Here is a 21,376-nt window from a genome sequence, read left to right as displayed (position 1 = left end):
ATGATGATACATAATAAAAATACTCAAGTATGTACCAGTAGATCTAGTCCTGCCAGATGATGATACATAATAAAAATACTCAAGTATGTACCAGTAGATCTAGTCCTGCCAGATGATGATACATAATAAAAATACTCAAGTATGTACCAGTAGATCTAGTCCTGCCAGATGATGATACATAATAAAAATAATCAAGTATGTACCAGTAGATCTAGTCCTGCCAGATGATGATACATAATAAAAATAATCAAGTATGTACCAGTAGATCTAGTCCTGCCAGATGATGGTACATAATAAACATAATCAAGTATGTACCTATAGATCTAGTCCTACCAGATGATGATCCATAATAAACATAATCAAGTATGTACCTGTACATCTAGTCCTACCAGATGATGATACATAATAAACATAATCAAGTATGTACCAGTAGATCTAGTCCTACAAGATGATGATACATAATAAACATAATCAAGTATGTACCTATAGATCTAGTCCTACCAGATGATGATCCATAATAAACATAATCAAGTATGTACCTGTAGATCTAGTCCTACCAGATGATGATGCATAATAAACATAATCAAGTATGTACCAGTAGATCTAGTCCTGCCAGATGATGATGCATAATAAACATACTCAAGTATGTACCAGTAGATCTAGTCCTGCCAGATGATGATACATAATAAAAATAATCAAGTATGTACCAGTAGATCTAGTCCTGCCAGATGATGGTACATAATAAACATAATCAAGTATGTACCTATAGATCTAGTCCTACCAGATGATGATCCATAATAAACATAATCAAGTATGTACCTGTACATCTAGTCCTACCAGATGATGATACATAATAAACATAATCAAGTATGTACCAGTAGATCTAGTCCTACAAGATGATGATACATAATAAACATAATCAAGTATGTACCTATAGATCTAGTCCTACCAGATGATGATCCATAATAAACATAATCAAGTATGTACCTGTAGATCTAGTCCTACCAGATGATGATGCATAATAAACATAATCAAGTATGTACCTGTAGATCTAATCCTACCAGATGATGATACATAATAAATATAATCAAGTAAGTACCGGTACATCTATAGTCCTATCAGATGATGATACATAATAAACATAATCAAGCATGTACCTGTAGATCTAGTCCTACCAGATGATGATGCATAATAAACATAATCAAGTATGTACCAGTAGATCTAGTCCTACCAGATGTTGATACATAATAAACATAATCAAGTATGTACCGGTACATCTATAGTCCTATCAGATGATGATACATAATAAACATAATCAAGTATGTACCTGTAGATCTAGTCCTACCAGATGATGATACATAATAAACATAATCAAGTATGTACCTGTAGATCTAGTCCTACAAGATGATGATACATAATAAACATAATCAAGTATGTACCTGTAGATCTTGTCCTACCAGATGATGATACATAATAAACATAATCAAGTATGTACCGGTACATCTATAGTCCTACCAGATGATGATACATAATAAACATAATCAAGTATGTACCAGTAGATCTAGTCCTACCAGATGATGATACATAATAAACATAATCAAGTATGTACCGGTACATCTATAGTCCTACCAGATGATGATGCATAATAAACATAATCAAGTATGTACCTGTAGATCTAGTCCTACCAGATGATGATACATAATAAACATAATCAAGTATGTACCTGTAGATCTAGTCCTACCAGATGATGATACATAATAAACATAATCAAGTATGTACCTGTAGATCTAGTCCTACCAGATGATGATACATAATAAACATAATCAAGTATGTACCTGTAGATCTAGTCCTACCAGATGATGATACATAATAAACATAATCAAATATGTACCGGTACATCTATAGTCCTACCAGATGATGATACATAATAAACATAATCAAGTATGTACCTGTAGATCTAGTCCTACCAGATGATGATACATAATAAACATAATCAAATATGTACCGGTACATCTATAGTCCTACCAGATGATGATACATAATAAACATAATCAAGTATGTACCTGTAGATCTAGTCCTACCAGATGATGATACATAATAAACATAATCAAGTATGTACCTGTAGATCTAGTCCTACCAGATGATGATACATAATAAACATAATCAAGTATGTACCTGTAGATCTAGTCCTACCAGATGATGATACATAATAAACATAATCAAGTATGTACACCTTGACTATAGCTCATTTGTTCTTTAGTCCTACCAGATAATAATGTATATATAATAAACATAATCAATTATGTACACCTCCTATAAGCTCATTTCAACTTTTATGTTAAAATGTATTTCACATTCTTGACCAATTTTCATGGACTGAATCCAGGAAAACTTGTCTGTTATAGAAATATTATCTCTAATACTTATTTGTTCTATTGTCTGTTTTTGTTGTAATGTATAGTGATAAGCGGGGAGTCCAGCGAGTCCGGCGATGTTTGTTCTGTACGTTGTTTGTTTTTGTTGTAATGTATAGTGATAAGCGGGGAGTCCAGCGAGTCCGGCGATGTTTGTTCTATTGTTTGTTTTTGTTGTAATGTATAGTGATAAGCGGGGAGTCCAGCGAGTCCGGCGATGTTTGTTCTATTGTCTGTTTTTGTTGTAATGTATAGTGATAAGCGGGGAGTCCAGCGATGTTTATTCTATTGTTTGTTTTTGTTGTAGTATATAATGATAAGCGGGAGTCCAGCGAGTCCAGCGATGTTTGTTCTGTTGTTTGTTTTTGTTGTAGTGTATAGTGATAAGCGGGGAGTCCAGCGATGTTTGTTCTATTGTTTGTTTTTGTTGTAGTGTATAGTGATAAACGGGGAGTCCGGTGATGTTTGTTCTACTGTTTGTTTTTGTTGTAGTGTATAGTGATAAATGGGGATTCCGGCAATGTTTGTTCTATTGTTTGTTTTTGTTGTAGTGTATAGTAATAAGCGGGGAGTCCGGCAATGTTTGTTCTATTGTTTGTTTTTGTTGTAGTGTATAGTGATAAACGGGGAGTCCGGTGATGTTTGTTCTACTGTTTGTTTTTGTTGTAGTGTATAGTGATAAATGGGGATTCCGGCAATGTTTGTTCTATTGTTTGTTTTTGTTGTAGTGTATAGTAATAAGCGGGGAGTCCGGCAATGTTTGTTCTGTTGTTTGTTTTTGTTGTAGTGTATAGTGATAAGTGGGGAGTCCAGCGATGTTTGTTCTATTGTTTGTTTTTGTTGTAGTGTATAGTGATAAACGGGGAGTCCGGTGATGTTTGTTCTACTGTTTGTTTTTGTTGTAGTGTATAGTGATAAATGGGGATTCCGGCAATGTTTGTTCTATTGTTTGTTTTTGTTGTAGTGTATTGTGATAAACGGGGAGTCCGGCGATGTTTGTTCTATTGTTTGTTTTTGTTGTAGTGTATAGTGATAAGCGGGGAGTCTGCCAATATTTGTTCTATTGTTTGTTTTTGTTTTTGTTGTGTATAGTGATAAGCAGGGAGTCCGGCGATGTTTGTTCTATTGTTTGTTTTTATTGTCGTGTATAGTGATAAACGGGGAGTCTGCCGATATTTGTTCTATTGTTTGTTTTTGTTTTTGTGGTAGTGTATAGTGATAAGCAGGGAGTCTGGTGATGTTTGTTCTATTGTTTGTTTTTGTTTTTGTTGTAGTGTATAGTGATAAGCGGGGAGTCTCCGGCGATGTTTGTTCTATTGTTTGTTTTTGGTGTAGTGTATAGTGATAAGCAGGGAGTCCAGCAATGTTTGTTCTATTGTTTGTTTTTGTTGTAGTGTATAGTGATAAGCAGGGAGTCTGGTGATGTTTGTTCTATTGTTTGTTCTATTGTTTGTTTTTTATTGTAGTGTATAGTGATAAGCGGGGAGTCCGGCGCTGGCAAGACAGAGAGTGCTAACCTCCTTGTACAGCAGTTGACACAGCTTGGCAAGGTAGGTAACTCTAATCAGTAGCACAGATTGGCAGGGTGAGAAATCCTTAATAATTTATATGATAGGCAAAGTATATAAGTGATCAATTATTTTGTTTTGCAGGGTTGGTAAATTCAGAATGAATGAATGAATGAATGTTTAACGACACCCCAGCACGAAAAATACATCGGCTATTGGGTGTCAAACTCAGACCTGTCAACCCTCCCAGATTCCACGGGAGTCTCCCGGTATTTGATCAAATCTCCTTTAACCTGTGCGGGAGGACAATTTCTCCTTTTAAATGACATTTTTGTAAGCATAAAAAAAATCGATCCTCTTTTGTCAAAATAACATAAGGGAAGTAACTCTGCCTTTTTTTCTCATTTGGAAAATGTCGACTACTTTCGGTTTCTGAAAATGTAACAAGCCGAATTGTCCCCGACTGTTTAACCTTTGCCGAAGTGAGAATTGTGGGATAGCCTATTTATATTGTTAAAAAAGCACATGGAGTTTATAAAATGACGTGTTATTATAATGTTTGTTGTCATCGTAATGACTACGAAGCGTGTTACCGCTAATTCAACAGGCTGTGTATTGACATTCAGTGTTGCCATATATAAAACTATCCAATTTAGTTCTAATAACACCTCTGAATTGTAAAATGTCTTCCCACTGAATTACATAATGCAACTATGACGAATCTGAACTGCCAGACTCCCGAGTTGACAGCGATACACACGATCGTGGCGATGCATGTTAAAATCACATGTCACAGCAAGACAACAAAAAGACCAATTAGCTGTATAAACATACTTGTGTCAGTTAATTTTGTATGTTTGTGCAGTAAAATGTTGGTTATAAGGGTACACTTCAAGAAATTATTTTTGTACAATTAAAAAATGTTGTGTTTGACATTGACATAAAGTTACTCACGGAAAAGGGTATAATTCTGGTATATTTCACACGATGTCCGTAATGAGGTTTTACTTATGATTAATGAAAATACAATGTTTATTGCATCATTATAATGATTTTAAATAAGTACCACGCCACTGTTCCTCATTATAGTAAAAATTGAATATTAATTTATACAATTTATATAAACTTGTCTTTGGTATCCTACTTAGGTACACTAACCACAAATGATAATGTAACGCAACCTGTAAGGCTGTAAGTGTAATACCGTAAATGTACTAATTAATTTTTTAATTTCTTGTTCATGTTCTTAACATTTTGGGATCATATTTTTTTTTTTTTTTTTAAATATGTATTAAATCATAATATTAAATAATATTTAAACTTATTTTTTTATATATTTTTTTTATTATTATTATTTTTTTTTTATTATTATTTTTTTTTAATGCCAAGATCTAAGGTTAACAAGTATATATGACATTATATAGTATTCATATAACTTATTGTAATACTGTTTTTTTTTAAATCTTGTGATTTTGGGTTAAATTGTGTGAATTTAAAAAATCTCCTGCTTTTTGATAAAATCTCCTGCTTTTTCAACACACACCTCCTGCTTTCTCTTGACTAAAGGTTGACAGGTCTGGTCAAACTATGGTAATGCAAATAAATAAAGTGATGATCAACATCAATATAAAAATTCAAGGTTTAAACAAAAACAGTGTAAAGAACAGTGTAAAGAACCGTGCAAAAACACAAATATCAATGAATTTTACAGATACTGAACCCTACTCAAAACTTCAATTTTGTGCTGTATTGGCCATTCTCAAAGAAAATGTTACACCCCTGCACCACGGTGAGGTTACAGCACGCGCAGGGGGGTAAATTCAGTTACACTGTGATATTTTGAAAACGTTGGTTATTTTTACAGATACTGGTAACAATTTTAAAATTTACTTTTTAATTAAAATACTTTTAATTAGCATTTAGGTCAATGTTAAGTTTTGTACAATTAATTAGGTCCTTTTCTCACAAACTGACTATTAATAAAACTTGGTTTATAGTTGCATCTATGAATGTTCATCTCAATGCATGATGAAAGTTTTTTTTAAAGTGTTTAAATTGGGGGTTTTTAAATTTAAGAACTAAATTATTAATCATGAATTTATATTACAAATTATTTATTTTTATTGAATTAAATTAATTTTAAACATTATTTTTTTAACATGCATGAGATCAGCATCTATGAATGAAACTATGAGCAACACAAAAATTGTTTGTGGTAAGTAAAACAATTAACTTCTGGGTTTTTTCTTTTAACAGGCACCAAATCGGACATTGGAGGAACGAATTCTTCAGGTGAATCCTTTGATGGAAGCATTCGGAAACGCAAAGACTGTGATAAATGACAACTCAAGTCGATTTGGGAAATATCTCGAGATGTTCTTCACCCCTTATGGAACAGTGATAGGAGGTATGGATCATGTTAAATCAGGGAAAATAAGCTTAAATTTTATTATTTTTAAATTGCTTTGACCTGTGTGCATATTTAAAATTTATTTCTGGTCTTATTACATAGTTTGTTTATTAGTTGATTGCGTTAAAAATAATTTTTCAGATCTGTCTGTAATGGACACTTTGTACAACATTTGCTTGTTTATGAAGGTTACTTGAAATTTATTATTTTATCCTACAACCACAGTTTCTTTGGACTGATTACCATGACGGATAAAGCAAAGTCGTATACGTATAGTAGCAAGATATGACTTTTGACATCACTCATGTGACATTACACGCATAGCTATATTACAAAATCACTCATTTGACCTCTAGGTCATCATCAGACCTGTCAACCCTCCCGGATTCCGCAGGAGTCTCCCGGTATTTGATCAAATCTGTCCTGTTAAATGACATTTTTGTAAGCATAAAAAAAAAATCCGGTCCCTTTTTGCCAAAATAACATAAGGGAAGTAACTCATTCAATTCGGTAAATGTTGACTACTTTCAATTTCCGAGAATGTAACAGGCTGAATTGTCCTGACTGTTTAACCTTTGCCGAAGTAAGACTTGTGGAATATTTATATTGTTAAAAAAGCACATGGAATTTATAAAATGACATGTTATTTTTGTTGTCATCGTAATGGCTACGAAGCCTGTTACCGCTAATTCAACAGGCTGTGTATTGACATCCAGTGTTGCCATATATATAACTATCCAATTTAGTTCTAATAACACCTCTGAATTGTAAAATGTCTTCCCACTAGATTATATAATGCAACGATGACGAATCTGAACTGCCAGACTCTGGCCCAGAGTTGACAGCGATACACACGACGCATGTTAAAATCACATGTCACAGCAAGACAACGAAAAGACCAATTAGCTATATAAACATACTTGTATCAGTTAATTTTGCGCAGTAAAATGTTGATAACAAGAGATTATTTTTGTACAGTTAATAAATGTCATGTTTGACTTAAAGTTACTCATGGAAATGGGTATAATTCCGGTAAATTTCACACAATTTCCGTAATGAGGTTTTACTTATGATTAATGGAAATACAATATTTATTGCATCATTATAATGATTTTAAATAAGTACCACGCCACTGTTCCTCATAATAGTGAAAACTGAATATTAATTTATAAGATTTATATAAATTTGTCTTAGGTACTTAGCTACACTAACCACAAATGATGATGTAACGTAACCTGTAAGGCTATAAGTGTAATGCCGTAAATATACTAATTAATTTTTTTATTTCTTGTTCATGTTCTTAACATTTTTGGATAAAAAAGTTATTTAAAAAAAAAAAATGTATTAAATCATAATATATAAACTTTAAAAAAAAAAAAAAAAAAAATATTATTATTTTTTTTATTTATTTTTTTTAAATGCCAAGATCTAAGGTTAACAAGTATATATGACATTATGTAGTGTTCATATAACTTATTGTAATATATATTGTTTTTAAATCTTGCGATTTTGGGTTAAATTGTGTTAATTTAAAAAACCTCCTGCTTTTTCAACACACACCTCCTGCTTTCTCTTGACTAAAGGTTGACAGGTCTGGTCATCATACAATGTAGCTGAAATAACAGAAATAATAGCTTTCCCCCTTAATTTTTATGGTCTGCAGGATAAAGATAATAACTAGTTAATGATGTTGGATATTGGCTTTATCCTGTTTAGGCCGAATGAAATATTCTGCTTGGCAAGCCTTGCGTAATTTTCCATTCTTACCTTCACAAGATAAAGCATATATCTGATGTCATTAAGTAGTTATTATCTTTATCCTGCAGTCACTATAGATGTATACATTGCCAAGATGATGACTTGGAAAATTTCATATTTTTGACATCAATCTGACAAAGAGCTGGACGTAGCCCAGTGGTAAAGCGCTCACTCGATGTGTGGTAGGTCTGGGATCGATCCCTGTCGTTGGGCCCATTAGGCTATTTCTCGTTCCAGCCAGTGCACCATGACTGGTATATAAAAGGCTGTGGTATGTAGTACCCTTTCTGCAGGATGGTGCATTTAAAAGATCCCTTGCTGCTAGTCGAAAAGAGTAGCCCATGAAGTGGCGACAGCATGTTTCCTCTCTCAATATCTGTGTGGTCCTTAACCATATGTCTGACACCATATAACCGTAAATAAAATGTGTTGAGTGCGTCGTTAAATAAAACATTTCTTTCTTTCAATCTGACAAGTAGTTTCCTTAGGCTTAGTGTTCACTTACATACTCTTTATATCCTTAGATTCAGTTCAAATATATATGTTAATATACAAATAAAATTGTATGTCATGATAAAGATAAACTTAAATTTTTATTTATGAATTCAGACTTTAGAATGATTTCTTGATATTACCAAATATATACATGTCTAAAATGAATGGTGTCATGTCTCTTGTATGGAAAAAAGTTTGTTTTGTTTAACAACACCACTAGAGCACATTGATTTATTAATCATCGGCTATTGGATGTCAAACATACATGTATGGTCATTTTGACAGTCATAGAGAGGAAACCTGCTACATTTTTCCATTAGTAGCAAGGGATCTTTTATATGCACCATCCCACAGACAGGATAGCACATACCACGGCCTTTGATATACCAGCCATGGTGCACTAGCTGGAATGAGAATAACCGAATGGGTCCATTGGCAGGGATTGATCCCAGACTGACTGCACATCAGGTGTCTCTTGTATGATGTCATAGTCATACTACAAAAGAATTGCTCAACTGATAGTATATATTTTAGGTATCAAAATTGGAATAAATGTGATTTTTTGATTATGCATGAGAAATAAAAAAGCTAGTTATACTGCAGATATTGGTTCAGACTGAATGACAAATGCTGCTTGGCACAGAATCAAAAAAAAAAGTTTGTTTTGTTTGACAACACCACTAGAGCACATTGATTTATTAATCATCGGCTATTTGATATATACATGTGTAGTCTTAGAGAGGAAACCGTTACATTTTTCCATTAGGGTGTATACTACCAAATCAAATCCAATAGACGACAATAGTAACATATGTGGCTAAAACTCCTATCTGCAGCGTATCAACCGACATAAACGCCACAGATATAAATACTACCACCCCTCACACTTAAAGTGAATCAGAAAAAATTGGGGGTCAAGCTGCTCATTTCTGAGATAACGGGTAGCGTCTATGACTACCCTAGTTCTGCACAAAATTCGAGTACTGTTTTTTTACAGGTACCCCATAAATGTTTCAAGCACAAGGCTACTTGACATATTGGTACTAGATGAAATAAAATTGCATATTTTTTTTACCCAGATGAAGCTATTATTTTTGACAACCAACACACTCACATTTATAACCAATCACAGGACTTGTGGTGTTCACTTCTCTATCAAAAGTTCGGAGCGAGAAATAGCCCAATGGGCCCACTGACAGGGATCAATCCGAGACGGACCACGCATCAAGCGAGTGCTTTACCACTGGGCTAAGTCCCGCCCCTTCAAGGAATAAAACCTTGAATGACATTTATGAACCAGTTTGACTGTGTACCATAGGGATGACATTCATGAACCAGTTTGACTGTGTACCATAGGGATGACATTCATGAACCAGTTTGACTGTGTACCATAGGGATGACATTCATGAACCAGTTTGACTGTGTACCATAGGGATGACATTCATGAACCAGTTTGACTGTGTACCATAGGGATGACATTCATGAACCAGTTTGACTGTGTACCATAGGGATGACATTCATGAACCAGTTTGACTGTGTACCATAGGGATGACATTCATGAACCAGTTTGACTGTGTACCATAGGGATGAGCGTTCCATCCTAATCTACCAATCACAGGAAATTATATATGGTGCCCTTTCACAGTACAAAACATATTGTGCTTAGATGTTATTTGTTTTATATTATTTTTGAATTTTTCAGCAAAGATCACAGAGTATTTGTTGGAGAAATCGCGAGTCATATACCAGGCAGTGTGAGTATAACTAGTAATGTGTCCTTTCATATGTCACACAAGATAGCACACACCACAGTGTTGGCTTAAGGATCCGCGGGGCCTGTAGCACAAATAACAGCAGGTCTTCCTTCCCAGGATATATATTTTGCAACCCCCTCGGGGAGAGGGGGGAAAATAAATGTACACATCACTACGGGGTCTCCTGAAGCACGGGGCCTGTAGCACATGCTACATGTGCTGCTAGGATAAACCGACTCTGACGGGCCATATCATTTATTTAGAGGGGGGGGGGGGGGGGGGGGGGGGGGGGGGGAATCTGTCTATTACTGGTCTTAACACTGCTAAATGTCATTTAGAACCAAACACTTTAGCGTGAGGTTTTAAATGTAACATTCAGTGGTGTTAAATTCACGATAATCTAATTCGAAAATGAAATCAGAGTATGTTTATCTCCATTCTACCATGATTAAAATGTATTCAAAGTTAGAACTATTTTTAATACGTGGAGGGAATAGGAGGGAATAGGCAGGATAGTTCCACTTTGTTTATGTGGATAATGTTGAAATGTCAACACCTGTTGACAGTATAAAAACATAATAAATAAATACATATGACCGTAGGACTTGGAACAAATATTTAATGTTCAGCTGACATGTTTGTAAATACCGCATTGTATTCATATGCGAGCAAAGCGGCCTAATTAAATATTAGATGGTTCTCCGTGATTAATCACCTAGGATTTAAGGTAACTGGCCAATCAGAATCAAGTATTTTCCAGTCATAGTAGAATGTTCAATATCCTTGCCTGTGTGCATTGTTTCTTGTAAATGTTTGTGATAATCTTATGATTTATTTTAATAACAATTCCTAATATACCTGTACTTTATGTTATAGATCTCTTGTGTTTTATTTGACATTTACCGTAGTTTGACACCCAATAGCCAATGTATTTTTCTTGCTGGGGTGTTGTTAAACATTCAGTGATTCATTCTTGTGTTTTATTTGACATTTACCGTAGTTTGACACCCAATAGCCAATGTATTTTTCTTGCTGGGGTGTCGTTAAACATTCAGTGATTCATTCTTGTGTTTTATTTGACATTTACCGTAGTTTGACACCCAATAGCCAATGTATTTTTCTTGCTGGGGTGTCATTAAACATTCAGTGATTCATTCTTGTGTTTTATTTGGAGTATGAATATTTTATATATAACATGTGTCTTAAGTTTGTAATGTTTTATTCGCATACTGAATATTTTCTTTGTGATCTTTTATTTGGTAATGAATACTAAATTTTTGTTGTGATATTTCATTTAAGGATTGTCTGTTGTTTCTTTTATGTTAATCTGAATATGAACAAATTTTAAAGGAAACAAAAACATGCACAAACTTTGCAAAGATGTTAACACAAAAGTTTGTCATGTTTTAGGTGTTTTTTCATACTCAGACAAACATACCGGCCTCGGTGGCATCGTGGTTAGGCCATCGGTCTACAGATTTTTAATCCAGATACCAACTCCAAACCCTGAGTGAGTGCTCCGCACGGCTCAATGGGTAGGTGTAAACCACTTGCACCGACCAGTGGTCCATAACTGGTTCAACAAAGGCCATGGTTTGTGCTATCCTGCCTTTGGGAAGCGCAAATAAAAGATCCCTTGCTGCCTGTCGTAAAAGAGTAGCCTATGTAGTGACAGCGTGTTTCCTCTAAAAAAAACAGTGTCAGAATGACCATATATTTGACGTCCAATAGCCGATGATAAGATAAAAAATCAATGTGCGTCGTTAAATAAAACAAACTTTACTCTTTTTTTCAGGCAAACATAAAAGAAATCATAGACAATTCTTATAATTAAGTAACGAACATATTTGTTTTATTAATAAAAACACAAACAAGATCATATCAGAATTTGGTTTTAGAACAATAAAGCTCAATAAAACAAAATACCAATATAAAGTGACGAATCAAATTGCTATGGCTAGACCAATGGGATGCCTTTAATTTGTAATGAATGTAATAGAAATTTAATTATGTTCTTTAAAAAAAAAAAAAAATTGGATATGAATACTTAATACATTTTTGTCATATTTATTGAGATAAGAATGTTTACAGTAATCTAGGTCATGTTTTATTTGGATAAGAGTACTAAATATTAATTTTGTAATATTTTCTTCAGAGGAGAACAAAGTTTTCACATTTTCTACTACATCCATGATGGTCTGAAATCTGAGGGTGGTCAGTATCACCTCAAGAGAAGCAAGGTGTACAGGTACGTTCTTAAATACCCCCCCCCAGAATTCCTTCCCTGGTGATTTATCATAGGGGTCGGAAGTGGGGGAATGGCTGGGGAGCACTAGCTACCCCCAACTTTGCACATTATACATCCCTCTCACCCAGTCACTGATGTTTTCTGATACCATGCAGTTTGTCACTTTTGTATTACTTGATAATTATTTCATTTAAATAATGCATTTATTAATGATGAATTCGTAAAAGTAAAATATGAAAACATTATGATAAAATAGATGTTAATTTGTATCTCTATGGGTCTATTAAATCTCAGTACAATGACAACACAATATGATTTTCACATGTCATCAAAATATGTACACAGTGTTCGAGATTAAATTTCTTGGCCAGTATCCCAATTGGATACTAACATTCCAAAATCTGGTATCCCACCTGAGAATTTTGTATTATATGGCATCCCAGTGGGATACTGGGTTCTTGAAGTCTGGTATCCAAAATTAAATTGTGGTATCCCCGGGATATCGGGATACCGTTAATCTCGAAAACTGGTACATGTACAGATGAGTTAATATTTGAGCTCTATATACAGTGAAAAGTCTCAAAACCGGACCCTCTGTAAACCGGAATCCCCCCAACATTGGAAATTTTTCACAGTCTTTCTTTAAAACTCAGTACGGAAATTAACCTCTCTAAACTGGATACTTCTTAAAACCAGTCATTTTACTTGGTTCAGAGGGTGCGCAGTTTGGAGGGGTTTCACTGTACCTCAGTCAGGAATTCTCAATGGCAACCTGTGCAGGTGCATGCATGGTCTGTCAATAAGTATATCTGACAAGTGATTGGAATTAACTTGTCATAGTGCTTTCCCTAGCTTGTTTTATATTTTATTTGAGAAATAAAAACTTATTCTCTTTTTTTATCGATTGGCAATCTTCGGCAAACGCTACTGACTAGTAGGATTTATTTTGGCACCAAATTTGTCACGTGATCAGAACAGTCATTAAGTCTTTTGTGACCACTGATATTTTGTCTAACTGTAGATTTAATTTGATGCTTTTTTACTTTCTACGGAAGTGGTAGTGTTCCTAACAATTATCTACCTTGGGTGCTAAATAATATTTACACTGCCTTCTTAAAACAAAACTACATTAATTTTATGCAAAGCAAGGGGTCAACGTATCTACAGAGTCGGCTAATACACAACAATATACAGTATCAAAATATTTTTTCAACCACTAGCTGTCCTCCCCTTACAGCCAGTGCACCATGACTGGTACATCAAAGGCCGTGGTATGTGCTGTCCTGTATGGGATGGTGCATATAAAAGATCCCTTGCTGTTAATCGAAAAGAGTAGTGCATGAAGTGGTGACAGCAGGTTTCCTCCCTCAATATCTGTGTGGTCCTTAACCATACATGTATGTCCAATGCCACATAACCGTAAATAAAAGGTGTTGAGTGTGTCGTTAAATAAACATTTCCTTCCTTCCTCCACCCTCCCAGTATTACATACTAGTATATATACAGTACACCATGACCCTAAATGTATGTTGAGTATGCTTGGTTAATTTTAGGTATATATCCGAATACACAAGTGCCTCACCAGACATTGCCACTTTATCTGTTAACCGGGTCAAGTTCAAGGCCATCCAGCACTGTTTTGAGATAATTGGTTTTCAGCCAGAGGTAAGATTTAATAAACTATGAAAGTTTTTTAAAATTATTTTTAATTGTCCATATTGTACATGTTAATAGTTTTTCCACTGTTTGTCAAAACATCCATCCAGAACATACAGTATGGTTTCAACAAATACTTTGCATACATTCTTAATAGGGAATGTCATTTTAGACCATTGTGCAACCCTAACCCTAGGGCCAATTTCAGTACAGTCGTTATGTTTGTGTTTCTGGAGATAGTTCTTTGGGTCAACATGCATCGAGCAATAGACCTGGAGTAATTCAGTCATACCCATTGTTTCAGGAGATAGTTCTTTGGGTCAACATCGAGGGATAGACATGGAGTGGTGGGAACTAATTTTATCATACCCTTTGTGTTTCGGGAGATAGCTCTTTGGGTCAACATCGAGGGATAAACCTTGAGTGGTGGACAGTAATTCAATCATACCCTTTGTGTTTCGGGAGATAGTTCTTTGGGTCAACATCGAGGGATAGACATGGAGTGGTGGGAACTAATTTTATCATACCCTTTGTGTTTCGGGAGATAGCTCTTTGGGTCAACATCGAGGGATAAACCTTGAGTGGTGGACAGTAATTCAATCATACCCTTTGTGTTTCGGGAGATAGTTCTTTGGGTCAACATCGAGGGATAGACATGGAGTGGTGGGAACTAATTTTATCATACCCTTTGTGTTTCGGGAGATAGCTCTTTGGGTCAACATCGAGGGATAAACCTTGAGTGGTGGACAGTAATTCAATCATACCCTTTGTGTTTCGGGAGATAGTTCTTTGGGTCAACATCGAGGGATAGACCTTGAGTGGTGGACAGTAATTCAATCATACCCTTTGTGTTTCAGGAGATAGTTCTTTGGGTCAACATCGAGGGATAGACCTTGAGTGGTGGACAGTAATTCAATCATACCCTTTGAGTTTCAGGAGATAGTTCTTTGGGTCAACATCGAGGGATAGACCTTGAGTGGTGGACAGTAATTCAATCATACCCTTTGAGTTTCAGGAGATAGTTCTTTGGGTCAACATCGAGGGATAGACCTTGAGTGGTGGACAGTAATTCAATCATACCCTTTGTGTTTCAGGAGATAGTTCTTTGGGTCAACATCGAGGGATAGACCTGGAGTGGTGGGAACTAATTCCATCATACCCTTTGTGTTTCGGGAGATAGTTCTTTGGGTCAACATCGAGGGATATAGACCTGGAGTGGTCGACAGAGTAATTCAGTCATACCCATTGTGTTTCAGGAGGTGTCTGCACTGCATGCGATCGTGGTGGGGATTCTGCATATTGGGAACATTGACTTTGAGGAGAAAGTAACAGACTATTCGGGACAGGGGTGTGTGATCACTGACAAGGATCTCCTCGAGATAGGTCAGTTGGCAAACATTCCTTTTCTTTATTCTCTTACAGGTGTGCCGAGTACCAGTTGTTAGTAGTCAATTAAACAATGTCACGAGGTGTTGTTAAACAAACATTCCTTTCCTAATTAAAGTGTGGTGGGGTGTTATTAAATGAACTATCCATTCCTTTACTAATAGTCACTGATTATGTAATTAAATAAATATTCCTTTCTTTTCCTAATAGTCACTGATTAAAGAAAATGCTGAGGTGTTATTGAACAAACATTCCTTTCTTTTCCTAATAGTCACTGATTAAAGGAAATGCTGAGGTGTTATTGAACACACATTCCTTTCTTTTCCTTTCTTTTCCTAATAGTCACTGATTAAAGGAAATGCTGAGGTGTTATTGAACACACATTCCTTTCTTTTCTGAATAGTCACTGATTAAAGGAAATGTTGAGGTGTTATTGAACAAACATTCCTTTCTTTTCCTAATAGTCACTGATTAAAGGAAATGCTGAGGTGTTATTGAACACACATTCCTTTCTTTTCCTAATTAACTGATTAAGCAATGTGCTCAGGTGTCATTACATTTTCACTTGTCAAGAGCTTTAGCAAGTGACAATGAAAATTATTTCACAAGGGACTTAAACATGATACGAAATGGTGGCGAATTTAATAATGTATTTATTACCTATTAATCAATTTCAGTTTATATCACTATTTTAAAATCATTTGATTAACATTCTGATAAGGTCCTAGTGCGTCAGTCGTGTGACGTCATACGAGGTGTTACGTCACATATGACATTCTAAGATATTTTTAACCATTTGGCAGAGTACATTTTGTTTTCAAAATCTTGATTAGCAATATTTCTAGTAAGCTGAAAATTGATTACCAAATACTGTTCAATGTTTTAAAATTGTGCAGCAATCTCTAAAACTTGTATAGCGAATCGTGATGCGATATTCCACAAAATGTTCCATGTTTGGGTAATAATGTCTTTTCCTTTCCATTCAATGATTTCTCCTTGTTCTTCATAGTGTCGTCTCTTCTGGGAATTGACGTGACCGAGTTAATAGAGGCCCTGACAACAACTGGAATGGTTGCGAAAGGAGAGGTGATCATCCGTAACAACACAATCCAGGAAGCGGTGAATGCACGGGATGCCATGTCGAAAGCCCTGTACGGTCGGCTGTTCAGCTGGATTGTCAATCGGATTAGTACACTTCTTAAACCTCTGAAATCTGCAGCAAAACCGTAAGTTATTGTTGGTTGTATTTTGTGTCGCAGTTCAGTAAAATGATAAATTGTTATCAAAATGATTTTTTTAAGATCACACCCAGTCCCTACAATGGCTCCAACTGTAACAGAAAAATCAATCTCCCCTGAGGAGATTCGAACCACTGAGAGTCCAGCGCTCTACCAACTGAGCTAATAGGGAAATTCCAACTAGCTACTGCCAGTAAAGCACTTTATACCAACACTACTACATAGTTTGGGGGATTTTTGGAGCAAAATTAATATGTCATATGTTGTAAAGTTATTGTAATGTTTTATGTTTTATTTGTAGAAAAATAATAAGTTGTTATTTTATATTTTTTGTAAATTGGATAAAAAAAAATTAAATATTGGGCCAAATTTACAAAATAGTTTTTTGACTTACACATGTGTAAACTACCTACATTTACAGTGCTTAAACACCTGTGTTACACGTGTGTAAACTACGTACATTTACAGTGCTTAAACACCTGTCTTACACATGTGTAAACTACCTACATTTACCGTGCTTAAACACCTGTCTTACACGTGTGTAAACTACGTACATTTACAGTGCTTAAACACCTAGTGCTTAAACACCTGTCTTACACATGTGTAAACTACCTACATTTACCGTGCTTAAACACCTGTCTTACACATGTGTAAACTACCTACATTTACCGTGCTTAAACACCTGTCTTACACATGTGTAAACTACCTACATTTACCATGCTTAAACACCTGTCTTACACATGTGTAAACTACCTACATTTATCGTGCTTAAACACCTGTCTTACACATGTGTAAACTACCTACATTTACCGTGCTTAAACACCTGTCTTACACATGTGTAAACTACCTACATTTACCGTGCTTAAACACTTGTCTTACACATGTGTAAACTACCTACATTTATCGTGCTTAAACACCTGTCTTACACGTGTAAACTACCTACATTTACAGTGCTTAAACACCTGTCTTACACATGTGTAAACTACATACATTTACAGTGCTTAAACACCTGAGTTTAAGAAAAACAGACTTCATAAAGTCAGCCCATTAATTTTATGACTATTTTATAACTCGGTAAATTCTAGTCTTATCTACGGCAGATATTAAGACAATCACAAAAACCTTGTATTTAGGCACTTACATTTTAATTTTTAAAAAATGTATTTAATATATCATTTTTGTTGTTAAAAATGCTTAGTCTGATTCATGTTACAGTAGCAACAACCTCGAAATAGTCTCTTTAATAAAAACCATCACTTACAGAGAGGACAGCCTTGTGATTGGACTGCTGGATATTTTCGGCTTTGAGAACTTCACGATAAACTCGTTTGAACAAATCTGCATCAACATTGCAAATGAGCAGATCCAGTACTACTTCAATCAACACATCTTTGTGTGGGAGATGGTACGTCTTTACTAGTTTGTAGTTGTATGTTGGGATGGGACGATTCGGTTTTGTTTTATTTTTTATTCGATTTTCGATATTTGGCCCACGGTTCGATTTACTCACAATACAGAGCTATCATACATACATTTTAATAAACCATTTTAAGAAAAAGACACTTTATTTTTAATGGTCATTTATAAAATAATTGTAAAATATAAAACTATATCGTGACTAGAAAACAAAAATTGTATTTTTACCATGCAGTAAATTTGCGGGTTCAGTGCAGGATCCGAATGGGACCTTGGGTCCACGTCACCCATGGAAACATGTCAGGTGTAAGGGAATCAAGCACTGTGATTGGACGAAATACTTTACCAGTCATTAGGATTACTAGCAAGGTGTGAAATCATTTATACATGTACCAATTAAAAACAAAATATATATATATATATTTTTATTTTTTTATTGAAATAAAACGTGGGCCTAAAACCGTGATTTTCGTGAACCGCGATTACTCATTCCATCCCTAGTTGTATGATCTTATATTCCTGTATGATATTGCATATATAAGGCTTAATCTGTCAATCAGTTAATGAGAATTATTTTGCAAATAAATTTCATTACCAATTTGAAAAAAAAGTCAGTAAGAAATATTTACAAAACATTGAGATTATTAAAAGTTCCAGACATACTTTAAGAATATTTTAGTATTTAAACATTTAGAATAAATGGATGGAATAATTTTGCTTCCCATGACTCACCATTCTTCAATGTGCTTTAAATGCAGTCGTTAATCTAGGTCACATGAAAATGTATTAGCTCACGATGAACAATTAATTGTGATACACTTTCGCTACTGTTTTCTGTATTATAATTTCAAACTTACCCCTGTTACATAATTTACTCTCTTCTGATTGGACGACCTCACAAAAAACCTTAATGTTATCCTTCAATAAAACATAGAAAATTATGTTATTTTACATTAGAAAAATGTCAATGAAATGATGATGAAAACTGATTTATTTGTATTTTAACAAAATAAGTTGTGTTGTGTCATTTGTAATTATAAGAATTGTATAAAATGGCATCACTACACTAATCTACAGAAGCTTTAATGTTATGCATATCTGCAGGTTAAAATCACAGTTTTTAAAGTGACTCTTTGTTTCCAGCAAGAGTACAAGAATGAAGGTATTGATGCCAGTGATGTTGGTTTTGTGGATAATCGGCCGATTCTCGACATGTTTCTCATGAAACCGATGGGTCTGTTAGCACTACTCGACGAGGAAAGCCACTTCCCTAAAGCCACGGATCAAACACTTGTTGGTGAGTCATTACCTAGTTGTCTCCCCTTTGATAAAACTTGATGAATCGTTGTTTGGTTGTCTCTCCTTTAATGAACATTACAGAAGGTCACCTAAAATCACACATCATTGTCTGGTTGTTTCCCCTTTGATCCGAATCTTTTTCAGTGATTCACTGTCTAGTTGTCTCCCCTTTGATGAACATTGCAGAAATTATCTGAAATCAGGGATAAAACCTTTGTCAGTGAGTAATTTATTTGGTTGTCGCCCCTTTGATCAAACTCTGGTAATTCATTGTTTGGTGTTCTCCATTTTGATCAAGCTTGTCTACAATGCTAATCATTCTTTCATGTTACTTTTTAAAGATAAATTTCACCAAAACATTCGGAGTGTTGTCTACAGCCGACCTAAAGGTAACAGTCTGAAGTTCTGCATTGAGCACTACGCTGGCAAGGTAGTTGATTTTTCAATATTCACTTTGTTTTCAGTATTTTAATTAATTTATTTACTTTTTGTTATTATTTTAATTTTATTTGACTTCTTTGAATTATTTATTTTGTCTTTCCAGTCTGTTATTTTGTCCATTTTCATCTTTTAGATCAAGGAAACATGGTTTATTAATTTTATCTCGGTGCAGCACAGTGATTTTTGTTCACTGAGGGTAATTTATCCTCTGACCCATTTCACCTCAAAAACTGTACTCCGTCTCTACCTCTGAATTAATTCCAACCTAACACCTGATAGCTGATAATTAAACTATGCAGAGAGCTATCATTAAACATTGTTTCCTTAATTTTTATAGCTTTTGTTTTTTCGTATTGTTTGGTCCCACGATTGGTATAATCAAAGGGCATGCTATTTACAGAATTGTCTTGTCCTTGCTGTCTGTGGGAAAGTGCATATAAAATATCTCTTGCTGCCAATTGGAATTAATCAAAGTGTTCTATAGTGGTGTCATTAATCCAAACTTTATTTGCTATCCCAGTTATGTGGCATTGGTCAGAATAGAAAACAAAAAATTGTGTCTACTGAGGGTAATCGATCCTCTGACCCATGGGACATCAAGAAAGTCATCTATCTTTGAACTATATTCCAAACCAACACATTATAGCTAGTAATTAAACTATATGGAGAGCTGTCATTAATCACAAGTTTCTTTGTTTTTATTTGTTATTTCAGGTCGAGTATGATGCTTTTGGATTCTTGGAGAAGAATCGAGATCGACTTCCCGCTGAGATCGTGAACATCATGCGGATGTCAGAAAACAGCGTCGTGAAGTCCTTGTTTCAGACTCCACTCACGAAAACAGGTTACTTTACATTGCTGTTCTAAATAGCTGAAATTAACGTGTTGTGAAGTCCTTGGTTCAGACTCCACTCACGAAAACAGGTTACTTTACCTTGCTGTTTTAAATAGCTGAAATTAATATGTGTTGTGAAGTCCTTGGTTCAAACTCCACTCACAAAAACAGATGACTTTACACTGATGTTTTAAATACAACCTCTCAAAAAACAGGTGACTTTATACTGATGTTTTAAATACAATCTCTCACAAAAACAGGTGACTTTATACTGATGTTTTAAATACAACCTCTCACAAAAACAGCTGACTTTATACTGATGTTTTAAATACAACCTCTCACAAAAACAGATGACTTTATACTGATATTTTAAATACAACCTCTCACAAAAACAGATGACTTTATACTGTTGTTTTAAATACCTCTCACAAAAACAGGTGACTTTATACTGATGTTTTAAATACAACCTCTCACAAAAACAGCTGACTTTATACTGTTGTTTTAAATACCTCTCACAA

The 21,376-nt window shown here is 34.8% G+C and overlaps 1 protein-coding gene across 1 annotated transcript in view; it reads left to right on the top strand.

Moving 5' to 3' along the window:
• The window catches only part of LOC121387291 (myosin-IIIb-like), a 104,600-nt gene that overhangs the window by 43,758 nt on the left and 39,466 nt on the right, over positions 1-21,376 (top strand). Inside the window, exons 12-22 of the mRNA XM_041518313.1 lie at positions 3,881-3,964; positions 6,179-6,329; positions 10,288-10,339; positions 12,495-12,587; positions 14,141-14,252; positions 15,500-15,626; positions 16,639-16,855; positions 18,131-18,272; positions 19,427-19,580; positions 19,924-20,012; positions 20,738-20,867. Of these exons, the coding sequence (XP_041374247.1) occupies positions 3,881-3,964; positions 6,179-6,329; positions 10,288-10,339; positions 12,495-12,587; positions 14,141-14,252; positions 15,500-15,626; positions 16,639-16,855; positions 18,131-18,272; positions 19,427-19,580; positions 19,924-20,012; positions 20,738-20,867 (1,351 nt within the window). The remainder of the gene's footprint in view (positions 1-3,880; positions 3,965-6,178; positions 6,330-10,287; positions 10,340-12,494; positions 12,588-14,140; positions 14,253-15,499; positions 15,627-16,638; positions 16,856-18,130; positions 18,273-19,426; positions 19,581-19,923; positions 20,013-20,737; positions 20,868-21,376) is intronic.

Source organism: Gigantopelta aegis, chromosome 13, assembly GCF_016097555.1.
Source record: "Gigantopelta aegis isolate Gae_Host chromosome 13, Gae_host_genome, whole genome shotgun sequence".
Lineage (NCBI taxonomy): Eukaryota > Metazoa > Mollusca > Gastropoda > Neomphalida > Peltospiridae > Gigantopelta > Gigantopelta aegis.
The sequence above is the reverse complement of the archived record's forward strand: the minus strand, read 5'-3'. Positions and strand labels throughout refer to the sequence as shown.